At 40.9% G+C, this 15,623-nt stretch overlaps 1 protein-coding gene across 11 annotated transcripts in view; it reads left to right on the top strand.

Annotated features, from left to right (window-relative positions):
- The window catches only part of UTRN (utrophin), a 910,930-nt gene that overhangs the window by 575,091 nt on the left and 320,216 nt on the right, over positions 1 to 15,623 (top strand). Inside the window, exon 1 of one of the 11 annotated variants that reach the window (XM_040350832.1) lies at positions 12,763 to 13,701. The exons of the other annotated variants lie outside the window; for them this stretch is intronic. Within the exon in view, the coding sequence (XP_040206766.1) occupies positions 13,639 to 13,701 (63 nt within the window). The 5' untranslated portion in view covers positions 12,763 to 13,638. Of the gene's footprint in view, positions 1 to 12,762; positions 13,702 to 15,623 lie in introns of those variants that run through there. 11 annotated transcript variants of the gene reach the window in all.

The raw sequence follows: 15,623 nt of genomic DNA, 5'->3' as shown, positions 1-15,623 counted from the left end.
TTTACACACCAAAGATCTGGTGCAGTTCTGCATAGAAACCAATCAGTTTTCAGTTTTTTTGTCAAAGCTTAATTTAACAAGCTGAAGTTAGAAGCCGACTGGCTTCTGCTCATTCAAGCAAATGGAGGGAAATGGGCAATGCATGTGGTTGCAGTTTATTGGTGTTGCATTTATAGCTAGATCCAATTATCAACAGCTATACACCTCACGTGGTGAGGTTATTTTGCTGTTGGTTTAGAGGGAGCGGAGGTGCTTGGACGTGCAGGGTCATCGCGGTGAGCCGCTCTGTGGAGCGCAATCATTTGGATGGGCGCATGCGCGAAAGACTCATAGTGAGGTTTGGCTCATAACGTTACGATGCAGCCTAGCACCTAACGTTCATTTTTAAATGTTTTAATTTTACATGTAATGTGTATTTGTATACACAGTTCCCCGGCCGGGTGGTGGTTCGGATGTTGTTCAGTGGCGCGTATTGCGATCGTGTGCAGCACTCGATATTCCATCATCTGATGTGCTGAACTGTATTGTTAAACTTGGAGCAGTGACATCACAGTCCCGCCCCTCAGATGTTCCTACCACGCCTCGCTGCAGTGGATGTTACATACGCCGCAAGTGTCCGCCCATTTGGGCGGTGTCACCGAGTAACCTATGGGTAATGACTTCCGGTTGACTTGTGACCCGGATGCAGATCAATACACTTCCGGTGTGTGTGAGAATCCCGGGACGAGGCTTGGTTAGTGAATTTGCCTTATTAATTAATTGAAATTGTATTCCTATATAAAGGGGTGGCGTCCCACGCCACTCGTACCCCGAGACGAAGTGATCTTGTCACGAAACGCGTCGGGTGGAGTGAGTGACGTGTGGACGCCATCCCCTTCATTTCTCCAAGCGAGTGGCCTTCTTTTGTTCCTGGACACGTCCGGCCGGCGTTACAGGCCAAATGCTGGTTTATTCAACTTAAATGTGAGTTGTATGTATATATGCTTACTGCTGTTTTTAAAATAAACTACCCGGATTTATGCTATGTGGAGCTCTGTCTTGTTGTCTTCTATATCCCTCGTTGAGCACGGAGTGGTTTTAGTGCAAGTGGAGGAGTTACTACTGACTTACAAAATCTCTGGTTGAGAGATATGTGGATAGTGGTCCGGCAGGACCCAGACTTCTGGTAAGCAGCTGCATGATCGGTGGAGGATTCACGTCTGGTGTATTAATTACAATATTTCTGGAATCTTCACGGGTGTCTTTATTCATCATATGGACTTACTATTTATTTTCAAAAAATTAGTTTTGGACTTCATGGACTTTATAATACTAATGTTGTTAATTTTACTTTAATCATTTTTGAAGTTATGGTTTATCACTACTTATGTTGTTGATCACTGGGTTCATACACACCATTACCAGCAGGGTAGGTAACCCTGACTTCCTGATTCCATTGGATTATATATTTATAGATACAATGGTTTTCACATACACTTGCTTAATACGAGTGCATATTTGGGTTTAGCGCAATTATTTTTCTTTCTCATTCGTTATTTTTTGTTTATACACAACCTAATTGCTGCTTATTAATCCCGATCTCTTACCTTAGCGCAGTTGTTTCCAACTATTTTCCGTTGCATTTATGGGGTTGAAGCAAAACACTTTTGAAAAGCGGCCTGAATGCGGATCACCTTTCATTTCAGAGATACGGCAGTTTGGATGCAAGCTAAACTTAGCCTGCGTAGTTTGCACTGGTGGGTAAAAGATTCAAAGAGTCAGGTGGTTTCCATAGTGCTAAGCTGTTAGCATTTAGGTGCAGAGACAAAAGATGTCCCCATTCTCAGTAACATTCACAGGTGCCACAATAGGAATAATAAAAGAGGAGTCTACAGGAGAAAAACAAAAACATGTTCTACAGATTACAACAGGTACAAGGGGGGTGTTGACCTCTTTTGCCATGTTCTGCACCCTCACAAGGACATGGGAACATGTTAGGATCTGAGATTAAAGTGCCACACCAGTATTTCATTGTCCATGCATATATTTATTCAAATATGAATTAATATAAAGGATCAAGCCAACTCACTTGAGGGACCTCAAAAATGCCACGTTCATCAGGGCTATAAAATCATAAAATATTTATTGTGATATGGGAGATCAATGGTAGATACTATTTAAGTTAGTCTATGCCAGACAGGAACTGTATATAAGGGCCTGGTAGTCCACTTGTATTAAAAGAAAAAACAAAGTTCAGTACAGATGGATTGCCTAAGCATGGTTCACAGGGGTTCCAGCAAACATAAAGGAAAATACTGCCCTGAGCTATGCTTAGATCTGGCTGGTAATGATCCTGACTACCTGTGCACTCACACAGGCTGCAGGTAATTAGCCCGGATACAGGATTGAAGGCTCCCTCCCACCTAATACTCTTTGGAACCTTTTGGCTTCCAAACCTGATCTGGAATGATCAAATCCACAGAAAACTTAAAGTGAGTGTACGTTGATTCATGAAATTTGAGCTGGGCACACATATCGGTAGTGTTTTGTTATCTCTCTTGAAAGCCCCGTGTCTCGTAGCTTTGTCCTGCTCCATTTGTCTGTTATCAGCCTAAGAACTTTGACAAGCTCTCCGAGGCCCGGAGATAGAAGTGCGTTTCGGAGGAGGTAACTATAAATAGATTAGCAGCCATCTAAACAATTCACAGGTAAGCTCTGCATGTGTGGGGAGGGTGGTGTGTGCCTTTCCTCCAATCATTTTCTCACAGTCTCTAGGAATGATCTCCTCCTACAGGAGAACCAGGAAGTGAAAATTCTAACAGAACGTGCACTTTCTAAACAGTATATCAAGATTAAGACAGAAAATATACATGTAAAACTTATATAGGGAGATTTGTTTCATCCCTGTGTATCATATGAGGCTGTTCCCTTCACTGGATATATGTGAGGCATTACTGTACATCAACTTTAAGATACAGTTTTCTCTGCTCACAAAACATCTGCTGGTGCTTCTCAAACTGGCACCTTGAGAGTCCTGAATAGGGTTGCCACCTGTTCGGGATTCACCCGGACAGTTCGGGTTTGGAATCATGCGTCCATCTTTCAGACTATCTGAGACCCGGACACATTATACAGACTGGACCAAGTCTTCCCCCTCCCCCTTCTCTCTACTGCCTCTAAGTAAGTACGCTATGGTAAATCAGGGTTCTTAGAGCACTCATTACATCAGAGCTCCCCTTTACACCAGACACCACAGTTCTTCCCCTTACATCAGAGTCCTTGCCGTACACCAGAGCATCCCTCATCAGGGCCGCCATCAGGGGGGCACAGCCCACACTTATGTAAGGGGACCGAGCATCCCAAGGGGCACGGATGTCCCGAGCGACTCACCCGCTGCCTGAAGAGTAGATGATTGACAGCCACATTTGGTCACTCCGCCACACTACCTGGTTGCCAGGGTAACACAAAGCTCACTCCTCACAGTGCCGCCGATTAGAAGCGTCTGCAAAGCCATTCAGCGATGCTTTATGGGGGGTTTTTAACCCTTTTTTGGCCGCTAGCCAAAGCGCCACTAAAATGACGGTAAAGCAGTGCTTTTAACTACAAGTGCAAAGTAAACTTGAAATTGCACTGAAAGTGCACTTGGAAGTGCAGTCACTGTAAATATGAGGGGTAGATCTGAAATGAGGGGAAGCTCTGCTGATTTTATCATTCCTTGCATGTCCCCCTCGGATCTACAGCGACTACACTTCCAAGTGCACTTTCAGGGCAATTTCAAGTGCACTTTGCACTTGTAGTGCAAAGTGGATTTGCCTTTCGTAAATAACACCCAGAGGCAATATATGAGAACATTTTACAGCTAGGACAAAAAAAGGAAAACAATGATTTTTCTGTTTCTAGCTTAAACCCCTTCAACTCCAATATTATGTACAGAGAAGCAGGACACATTTCTTGTATACCAGGACCAACTTCTCTTTCCAACTAGAATAGGCTTATAGTGTCCTTCTAGCTATTATTTCCTTAGGATCCAAAATGAGGGAGCAAAAAAAAAAAAAACACTTCTAACTGAAAAAAAATAGAAGAATTCTGTCAGTGTAACAATTTTAGGGTCTGTGTTTATTGCTTAAGCAGCTTTAATCAGCGTAGAATGAGGTCAGTGTTTGTTTTTACTCCAAAAATCATTAATGAGGTAAGTGTCTGTCTGTTGTGGCATTTTCCCCTTATAGTAAGCAGTCCCTCCTCTGCGCATGTGCCCCATTTTGCATCACCTATTTATGGAGGCCTGGATTCACTGGCCTGTGGCTAATCTAATTAAATTAATATCAGATATGTTTCCTTAGGCAGGAGTTTTAATTTTAAATATTTAAAATTACTGACAGAATAGCTTTATTAAAACATAAAAAATGATGAGTGGATGATTTTGAATATGTTCCGTTCATTAGGTAATTGATTACTATTCTCTTAGCAATTCCCACTGTATAATTAGTGTGACTTCAGAAACCTTAAACATGTGTTTTTTTCTGTAAACTTATTTAACCTGTGGGCTTTAGAGCATATGCTTAAAGATATCACAACTCTTTTCAAGGGAACATTTAATATTCAGGTGATTCCATCTAATGTTCTCCTGAATAGTTCCCTACTTGTTTTTTTTTTTCCTTAAGTACAGAAGGAAGAAATAAAATTGTTGTATGGTACAGATTTGGAATTTAGAACATTTGTTTCTTGTATAAATTAATAGCCACTTTATATGGTGCAGCATGTTTCTTGTTAAGAGATTTACTTCATCGGATATAAGCTTGTTATATTCTTGAAAACAAAAACCATTGTATTGTTGCCAGAAGGATTTGGATTCTGTGTTAGTACAGTAACCCATGTAGCACATTCTATTGATTATGTAATGACTGTAGATTGCCGAGTGTGGAATCAGGGATTACAATTGTATTTGCTGTGGCTATTGTGCCTATATTTAAAACTAGTGGCCCGGATTCAGAGAAAATTTACACCCGCGTATCCATAGATACGCAGCGTAAATTCAAATCTGCGCTGGCGTATCTTCTTTCTGTATTCAGAAAGCAAGATACGCCGACATTAGCCTAAGATACGACTGGCATAAGTCTCTTACGCTGTCGTATCTTAGGGTGCATTCTCACACTGGCCGCTAGGTGGCGCTCCCGTCGTTTTCGGCGTAGAGTATGCAAATTACCTAGTTACGTCGATTCACAAACTTACGTGCGCCCGGCGGTAGTTTTTTACGTCGTTTGTGTAAGGCTTTTTCGGTGTAACGTTGCTCCTGCTATTAGGTGGCGCAGCCAATGTTAAGTATGGACGTCGTTCCCGCTTTGAAATTTGAATTTTTTGCTTCGTTTGCGTAAGTCGTTCGCGAATAGTGCTGGACGTAATTTACGTTCACGTCGAAACCAATGACGTCCTTGCAACGTCATTTGAAGCAATGCACACTGGGATATGTACACGGACGGCGCATGCGCCGTTCGTAAATCACGTCAATCACGTCAGGTCATCACATATTAGCATAAAACACGCCCCCCCTTCCACATTTGAATTACGCGGGCTTACGCCGGCCCCATTTACGCTACGCCGCCGCAACTTACGGAGCAAGTGCTTTGTGAATACTGCACAGCTACCTGAATCTACCCCAGTGTATTTTATTGCAGAAAAGAGTCCCTTGCAGCTTAGGTGTTTATTTTTGACGCCCTTCATTTTTATTGTTCCTTTGCAATGTTGGATGTGTAATACGTTTACCAACTAGTTATATTCAGAATTTTAAAACGTGTTGCAGGTGTGATTGTAGAAAAAAAAGTACCAATTAAAGTACTGTATGTTTACTTTAGATAAAATACATATACATATTTGATTTTGATAGAAAAATCTATTCCCAAAGCTCCCTGCACGAAACAAGTTTTGTTGCATATGTCAATAATTATGTTCTGACCTGATATCAAGTTGCTTCAAAATATGGATTTTTGAAATGAATAGGATTCGAAGCAGAGCAGAGTAATTAAGCCATGTTGAATTGTACTTGCCTGAATGCTGTAAAGTGAGGAAAGCAGAAAGATCTATCAGTGTCAAAACAATGCAGCCAGGCCAAAAAGAGCCCAAGCTTAATTTCTTTGCTTCTGCAACCACTGGCAGCCTTGTGTCACTGGTCTTTGTCCCTGCAGTATACATAAAAACCCGGAGCAGCTTCCTTTTTTGGCTCTTTGTGTGTCCACATCATGGATGAGGTAGGCCTAGATATCTGGGCCCAAGGGGATGTTGCCACACATTTTTCATCATTCTTGTGACATTGTACTTAAAGCTTTAGTTACCCCAAAACTTCATATTCCTCATATGTGCCTGCTGTACTGTCCACTTGTATGAGAAGGTATCTTGTTCTCTTTGTAATCCTCCCTTTGATATAGTAGGAGCAGCAGTGGCACCCCGTGGTGTAGACAATTTTCAAATACGGTGACAATTCCTCCACTATCAAGAATAATGCTTGCTTACCAGATGAGGTGGACCATTTGAATGAACAAGTGGTCAAACGTCCTTGTTCCCATCAATGGGAGAAAAGATAAAGATGAATTCGATCTAGCAGATATTGCAGCAGTACTTGCAGGCATCAATAGGTGAGGATGATGGATGGAGACCAGATGGAATAAAGATGGACAAGATCTCAGTGCAGACTAATAAAATGTATTCCAAACGATGATAACAGGCTCTGAGGCCAGTACAAAACAGTACAATAAGGATAAAAACCATCCAAACGGATGGATGAGTGATAAAATCACAGCATAAGACCGCAACAGCGGCAAAGGAGATGGGACACGGGTGACATCATTATTGGTAAGCTCCTCCCCTGTGGGAGTGGATCTTATCATCCTGATGTCACCCGCGTCCCATCTCTCGCCGCTGTTGCGGTCTTATGGGATTGTTTTTTTTTTTTTTGCACTGGATAGGCTTGTCTTTTTTCAACCTGGCTAACTATGTAACTATGATCATTTACCATCAATTTAACTGCTTGCTCATGCTATACCTTTAGAGCTCTGTACTGTGGCCATTCATACAGCCGTAGTCCACGAACCCCGGAAAGAAGACCATGTGAAGATGAAAGCGCCAGGGAGCCGTGACAGCACTGAGCTGGAGGGCTTCATGTGCAGATAAGTCTGCCATAATGTTCTAGTATGCAGTGCATACTAGTACAATATGACTTAAAGAGGAACTCCAGGCTGACTTCTAATATAAGGACACTTACCTATCCAGGGATCCAGCAATGTCCTCACTTGAACCAATTCTTTAATTGGCTTCGGGTGCAGGTGCGGCCATAAGTAAAGGAAACAGGAAGTTGGTTTCCTACTGCGTAGGTATGAGCTGCACCGCGCCTTGTGAATGGCCCCGTAGTCCTCTGGGACCTGTGATGTGTCCCACAAGACTGCGGGAGAATGAGGCCGAACTTGTGGTTTAGATCACCGGAAGATCAAAAAGATGTACCTGCTCCTCCCCCCAAACAACAAATGTGGCAGTGGATGGGGGAGGGTGCAAACAAGCAAAGCTTCCCCTTTTGGCTGGAGCTTAAATAAGATGTGTATCACATCAGGGTTGATTTTCTGAAGGCAAATAGACTGTGCACTTTACAATCATTGTCCTCAGATCTCAGTAAATGAGGTGAATCTTCATTTTGTAGAGAATACCCAATTGGGTGCAAGGAAAATGAAAAAGAAAGAAAATGGCATCTGGTAGGACCTAGAACTACTGTACCATATGATCTGGTGCAGGCAAATGCAGTGCATTTGCGACCTGTGCTTGTGGTGTCATTAGCTTTGCATTGATACCCGCTGCAGTGCATTTTGATTGAGGTATGTAGGCTTGTCGGGAGATTCCAGCCCATTCCAACTGAGTTGTACATCACTTTCTAGGGACACAACTATAAAACCCAGCCTTGGACAGCTTTATCCTGACATCTGCATGATTTTCCCTTGCTCCGATGTAAGTAATTTGTAACAGGTACCAACAGTTTATTCTATATAAGTCATCTGCTCTTCATTAATGAAAAGAAAGGTCTGCAGCTGCTTTGTATTCATAGTAACTGTTCATAATTAGCAGAAAACCTCTGGGATCATTCTTTTTTACTATCACTTAAATTGTGTAATTTTTAAGGGGTATATTTATAAAGCAGTCAATCTGCCATTCACCAAACATTCCCTGCAGGTCAATCTTCTGAATTTTAAGTGACAGCAATTGGTTCATCATGAGCACGTTTTTGGTGAAAGTCATGTTAACAGCTTTAGAAATGAGCATGGCCCTCTTAACCCTGCTGTATTTTATTGTATTGCAGTTGTACTATCTTCCATTTATATTGTAAAGCACTGCATAACCAGTTGGCACTGTTTAAATCCTGTATTATAATAATAACAATAATAACATGCCTTTATAAGTAACCGATTCAAATAATTGGGTAACCTGCTGTTGATTATTTTAAATGACCTAGGAAAGCCCTGGACACCAAAAAAAAAAGATTGTTGTGGCACATGGGCATCTCGAAGCAAGCGTGACTATATACAATTCAGCTTGGTGTGTTGTATTTATCAAACACATGTATTTATACATACCACATCTGTATACGTACTTACAAATGTAAACGTGCATGCAGTCAAGTATTTTATTTTACGTATGGATATACAGTACCTTGAAAAAAGTATTCATACCCCTTGACATTTTCCACATTTTGTCATGTTATAACCAAAAATGTAAATGTATTTTTTTGGTATTTTATGTGATAGACCAACACAAGGTGCCACATAATTGTCAAGTGGAAGGAAAATGATAAATGGTTTTCAAATTTTTTACAAATAAATTTGTAAAAAGTGTAGCGTGCAATTCTATTCATCCCAATTCAGTCAATACTTTGTAGAACCACCATTCGCTGCAATTACAGCTGCAAGTCTTTTTGGGGATGTCTCTTCCAGCTTTGCACATCTAACGAGTGACATGTTTGCCAATTCTTCTTTGCAAAAAGCTCAAGCTTTGTCAGATTGGATAGAAAGCGTCTGTGAACAGCAATTTTCAAGTCTTGCCACAGATTTTTAATTGGATTTAGGTCTGGACCTTGAATGGGCCATCCTAACACATGAATATGCTTTGATCTAAACCATTCCATTGTAGCTCTGGCTATATGTTTGGGTCAGTGGTCCTGCTGGAATGTGAACTTCTGCCCCAGTCTCAAGTCTTTTGCAGACTCTAACATGTTTTCTTCTAAGTTTGCCCTGTATTTGGCTCCATCCATCTTCCTATCAACTCTGACCAGCCTCCTTGTCCCTGCTAAAGAAAAGCATCCCCATAACATGATGCTTCCACCAACATGTTTTACGGTGGGGGTGGTGTGTTCAGGGTGATGCGCAATGTTTTCCGCCACATATAGCATTTTACTTTTAGGCTTTTTAAATGTTGGTCTCATCTTACCAGAGCATCTTCTTCCTCTTGTTTGCTGTGTCCTCCACATGGCTTCCACATGCAAATTGGACTTCTTATGGCTTTCTTTCAACAATGGCTTTCTTCTTGCCACTCTTTTCTATAAAAGCCAGATTTGTGGAGTGCATGAATAGTAGTTGTCCTGTGGACAGATTCTCCCACCTGAGCTGTGGATCTCTGCAGCTCCTCCAGAGTTACCAATAGCCTCTTGGCTGCTTCTCTGATTAATGCTCTCCTTGCCCAGCCTGACAGTATAGGTGGACAGCCATGTCTTGGTAGGTTTGCAGTTGTGCCATACTTGTTCTACTTTTGGATGATGAATTGAACAATGCTCCATGAGATGTTTTGGGATATTTTTTCCTTACCTAACACTGCTTTAAACTTCTCAACAACTTTGTCCCTGACCTGTCTGGTGTGTTCCTTGGCCTTTATGATGCTGTTTGTTCACTAAGGTTCTCAAACCTCTGAGGGCTTCACAGAACAGCTGTTGGGTTGAACAGACAAGCTGTTGCTGTATGCTAGGAGATGCAGATCCGAGTGTATACATCTGTGCAGGTATGGAGGTACATGTATACGCTTATATATACATTTACCAGTGTGCAGCCACATCCTGTCATTGATTTGTACAGGCTGCTGTAGGCAACATCTGTGACTCCCAGGCACAAAATTAGATCTTCACTGATCTCACAATTCGATTTGATTATGATTATCATGTCATCAATTCGATTCTGTGATGTATCACGATTACTGAACGTGGTTCTCATCACAAAAATTCAAGCAGTCAGAAGAACTAATGTTTTCTTATTTATCTGTTCTTGAAAAAAAGACAGCACTCATTGCATGTAGCAAAGTCTAAACACAGCAGACAACAACATAAAGAGGAGCCCCAGGCTCCCCCCAAAATACTAGAGGAGATGATCAGAGACTGCAGACATACTACAAGAGTGGGTCATGGAATGCAGACATACTACAGGAAAATGTCAGAGACTGCAGACATGATACAGGAGATGGCCAGAGACTGCAGACATGATACAGGAGATGGTCAAACTGCAGACATGATACAGGAGATGGTCAAAGACTGCAGACATATAGTACAAGAGAGGGTCAGAGACTGTAAACAAACTACAGGAGATGGTCAGAGACTGCAGTAATACTACATGAGATGGTCAGACACTGCAGACATGGTACAGGAGATGGTAAGAGACTGCAACCATAGTACAGGAGATGGTCTGAGACTGCAGACATACTAAAAGGGGAGGGTCAGAGAATGCGGACATACTACAGGAGAGGGTCAGCAAATGCAGACATGCTACAAAAGAGGTTCAAAGATCGCACAGATACTACAGGAGGCAGTCAGCAGGTAAGTATGATATATATTATTATTTTTTTTAAAGAAAAAATAATAATACCATTTAGTATCACATTAACAAATCACACTATAATAATAATAATAATAATAATAATAATAATAATAAAAAAAGTACATATTCTCCTGGAAGTACAGTATATACACTGCAGGGGGGAGAACATATGCAGCTAAAGGTAAATGTACTTCTGTTGGGTAGATATACTATTGAGTTATTTGCTGCTGGGGATAAATATGTTGCTGATAGAGAAACACAATGCTAGATAAATTATGAAGTTTTGCACCTACTTGCCATTGCTACCATATGCTTGTTTAAATGACAGTTAATTTATAGCCATTGTTAAATAGAAAAACCCATGGGAGGTTATTGTCCTTACTTGATACCCGATCAGAGTGTAAGGTGGACTAAGGACAAGCACATTCGGTGTCCAAGAGATGGGGACCCTCGATCGGGTTTCCCGTAGCAGCCTGTGAGGTAGACAGAGGACACGGGACAGGAATCAGGGTTGCTCGCTCAGGTCTCCCACAGCAGCGTGTAAGGAGGATGGAAGATACAGGACAGGAGTCGGGACGCTCTTCCGGGTCTCCCACAGCAGCCTGTAAAATGGCGATGCTGAGCTGTTGGGGATGACATCAGCAGCTAGGCGGGGGAATGGGAAAAGAGGGTGCCACTAACGCCCATGGCTCCTCTTTCAAATTGCTTATTTTTCTGTGAGGAGAGGCAGAGCGTGGCACATCGGGTGACATCATCTGCCAATCGATTTAGCCGATTGTAGCATCGATGCAGAATCCCGGATTGGCTGAATCATGATGCATCGATGCTACGATTATATTCAGCCCCCCCCTCCCTTAGTTTTTGCAGTGTACAGCCCTTTGCTCCCATGTGCATTAGTCCCTGATCTCATACACACAGGTGTAACTAGGCATAAAAATAACAAGCATAAAAAAACAAGTGGGGCGCACAAGCATCCATTGAAGTGAATGACTGTATGCCCCGTTTATGCATACAAACATTGATCTCTCTGCATTTGTGCTTACCTGCGAATGCCCATACAATGTAATATCATGAATGTGAAAATTACGTCATACAATCATGCACAGGTAAATTCCAGTGCTTCTCCACATGAGTATAGGGGCAACCAGTTATTTACTTGCTGTACACCTTACCTCTGGCTCCACAGGTGTGAGAAACATGTTTTTTATGCCTAGATATGTCTGTGTAAATGAGGCCTATATCTGTATAAGGGTTAATGCACAGTGGCACAGAGGTCTATTTACATCTGTGTGCATGAGACCATATGCTGCAGTTAGCTATATTAGAAAAAAAAAACAGGCCTAGCCTTTATCCATTAAACTGATGACAATTTTGCAACAAAAAAGTAAAAAAAAAATGTTTGTGCTTTCATATGCTTCATTCATATTCTTCAGTAATTCAAACTACTTTAAAGTAGTTATCCACAATCAATTTAAAATCCTTTATTGATTTTGCTATTTCTGTTGCATGCAGCAGATTTAACTGCTTTTCTAGAGATGAAACTCTCCCTATACTTGCGGTATTTACAGTATTTATTTATTTTACATTTGCTAAACAGCTATATGGAAACACCTTTCCAGCTGTTGCACTTCAAATATCCATGTGTTATGTGTGTGCTTCCATTCCCAGTGCAGTTAACACATATAAAATTGTATTGTTTTTCCCCTTTCCCCCCGGCCTTAGTGCCCCCCACCTGCCAATTAGAGAGTTAAACTGTTCACATGAAAGACTGAAGGCAATACTGTGTTTTCCAGGGAAGACTGGAGTGGATCTGACATCTGTACATGGGTTAAACACAACATGAACGTGGAGCCTTTCCTTTCCATGCCCCTTTTCTGTTTTCATTTTAAGGGGAGACAGGAGGGAGGGGAGTGTGGGCATGCAATTCCAGCTTTCTACTACGTTTTTCTCCTGAGGCACAGGAGTTGAGCAGAGAGTGAGGCCTCAGGAAGTAGGAGTGTTCTTAAACCCTGGACTAGCTAAGGGGGGTTTGAAACAGGAGAATGTTGAATGAAAAAAAAAATGAAAATAAACAACAGCTCACAATGGTTAAGGTTAGCGTTCGTACAGCCAGGACTGAGAATGGAAAGTCAGCCTGCAACAGCCTCACACGTGAAGTTGTACAGTTTGCGAGCACAGAATAGAACGTTATAGTCCGGCCGGAGCTCAGCATCTTTGCAGACAGGATGAGAGGCTGCACTTGGCATTGTTATCACTATGGTAACATAGGACCACTACTCAATTTACATGAAGTTAACTAATATCAATAGTCTTCTTCTTTTTATGACCACTTTTTTCAGTATTTAGAAGTTTCTTTATTTGCACTGGATTTTGCTACCTGTGGAATGGCTCTTAATATCCCACGTGTATTCGTTGTGTTCCAAAGGGACCCCACACTTTAAAATAGGATTTCTATTTCCTTGCTACAATCACATCAAGTATTTCCTTGTGTGTAATTGAGACTAGTCCAAAAGCCACGAGTCCTGGAGACAACACTTGGAAGGTCTTCGGGTCATTACCACGGTGTGCTGACGAGTGATATTCACAGGCTGCCGCTAAGAGTCATGGATCCCGGTTAACAAAGCAGCCATGGACTGTCTTCTATGCAAGATCAGCCGAACGATGTACTTGGTGGAATGGAGAAGAAAGTTGTTTTATTGTGGCATGAAAACTGTGGCCTGTAGTATAGAGCCATCATGTCTGTGGGTATGACATTGTGAATAAAAAGGCTTTGTATCGAAGACTTAGGAGACTGGCTGCAGGAAGCTTACCAGGAAGATGTAGTCCAAAAAGGATGTATCTGACAATGATTGGCATGAACTTCAGCTTGCAGGAGCTGCTAATGAAATTTGAGCAGGTATCTCTGAGTCCCTTATGTGACACCATAAATGGTTCATTATGATTTGGCTGGTACATCATATATAAAGTACAGAAGTGTTATGCCCATCTGTGCGTGTATACGGTATATGCATATATTTATAGTTATGTGTGCATGGTTTATATATAGTATCATAAGGAAATTCAGTGGCTTGTAAGTGTATAGAATGTACAATCTTAGAGCAAGTTGCCACATTTAACACTTTTAACAAAAAAATGGTATATTTCCTAAGGCTAGAAGTAATCGAACAATATATTGCTCAAATTACTAAGCACTGTGAAAAACATATAAGCAGCGCTACTAGTGATTTGAGAAATTTATTGTTTGATTACTTTACAATATTTGTTTAATGGGGGGTTAAAGTAGCAGCAGTAATTTTTTCGGGTCAGAGTATTTTTGGATGTTTTTTTTTCTTGCACATTTTATTTTAGTTAGAAGTGTTTTCACGATCTGAACACAGAGTTGGGGATCTATATATATATATATATATATATATATATATATATATATATGTATATATATATATATATATATATATATATATATATATATATTGTGATTAGATGCTATTAATGTGTCGATTCAACTGTTATTGGGTTTCAGTATTGTGTGATGCTATTTAAAACTAGAGGAAAGTGTAATGACATTCTGACATCCGTTATGTGTAGTGCATAGTATGTTATATCATTTGGTCATATTTCAGTACAATGAGACACATGCCCATAAACAGTGGTTAGGGTGTATGCTTACTATCATTCCTTGTTCTCTTTCATTCCACTGCTTCCCATATTCATCTTAACATTCCACTGTCAGTTTTAAGCATTATGAATTGTGGACTGTAGGTCAGCTGGAATACTGAAATGACATCAGCAATGTTAAAGAGGAACTTCTTCTTTTTTTTTTTAAGTTTCTCTTACTTTGTTGGCTGGAGTTTCCTCCTCAATAAACAGACATCCATGCCCAGCAAATCCAGCATTCTCTGCAGAAATTTGCCAGGTCCCATGCCATCTTCCTTTGTTATATTATCAGAAGCTGGCTTTCTTTTTTGGGGTTTTGGTAGCTGGCCCCTAGCTAAAGCTCTGTGGCACATGCACAATGATGGCTTGAAGCCTGCTGGGATACATGATGTGACCATGGCTGAGGGTGTGTGTGTTGGGGGGGGGGGGGGGTGATGGTCTATGTAAATTTTCACCTAGGCATGAAATCCGGAGGTGCAGAGCAAGTTTGGTCAAAAGACTAAATAGAAGTATATTACAATTGTGAGAAACAACAAGGGAATAGTAATATTATGGAAAGTGTAATTGGTAGTTTAAAATGAATAATCTTGTGGCATGCTATGAAATGTTTGTCCATTTGATCAGCTGCTCCTTTGTTCAGGGAATAAATTGCATCTGACACTTTCCTATGAGATCTGCCCATCTATAACCATTCAGCAGATTAGCAAGATAGAAATATATATTAGTTATATACACACATACACATGAAAACATGTCTGTCTCACGTCTCAGGTGACACCACAGAGTTGACTTGATCTTGAATGAAAACAGTTGGAAGAAAAATAGTAAAAAAAAAGAGTAATCTCGCCTTTCACAACCAATCAGGTTTTGCTGAGAAAGAATAGCACACCGTTATACTGTAAGCTAATGGTTCCTCTGGCTTGTTTTTTTGCAAATCTTTCACAACCAATCAGATTTTGCTGAGAAAGAATAGCATGCTGTTATACTGTAAGCTAATGGCTCCTCTGGCTTGTTTTTTCGCAAATCTTTCTAAACAAAGGACTAGCCAACATTAGGCTTTTTTATAGTACTAATTAGTGATTCATTTATTATGGTGTTGACAGATGGACTTTATAAAACGACTTTTGCTAACGTTTGTGTGTTGATGATAGTTACGATTTTCAG

This window comes from Rana temporaria, chromosome 4 (genome assembly GCF_905171775.1).
Source record: "Rana temporaria chromosome 4, aRanTem1.1, whole genome shotgun sequence".
In the NCBI taxonomy this organism is placed as follows: Eukaryota; Metazoa; Chordata; class Amphibia; order Anura; family Ranidae; genus Rana; species Rana temporaria.
This window is presented reverse-complemented; position numbering and strand designations above follow the sequence as displayed.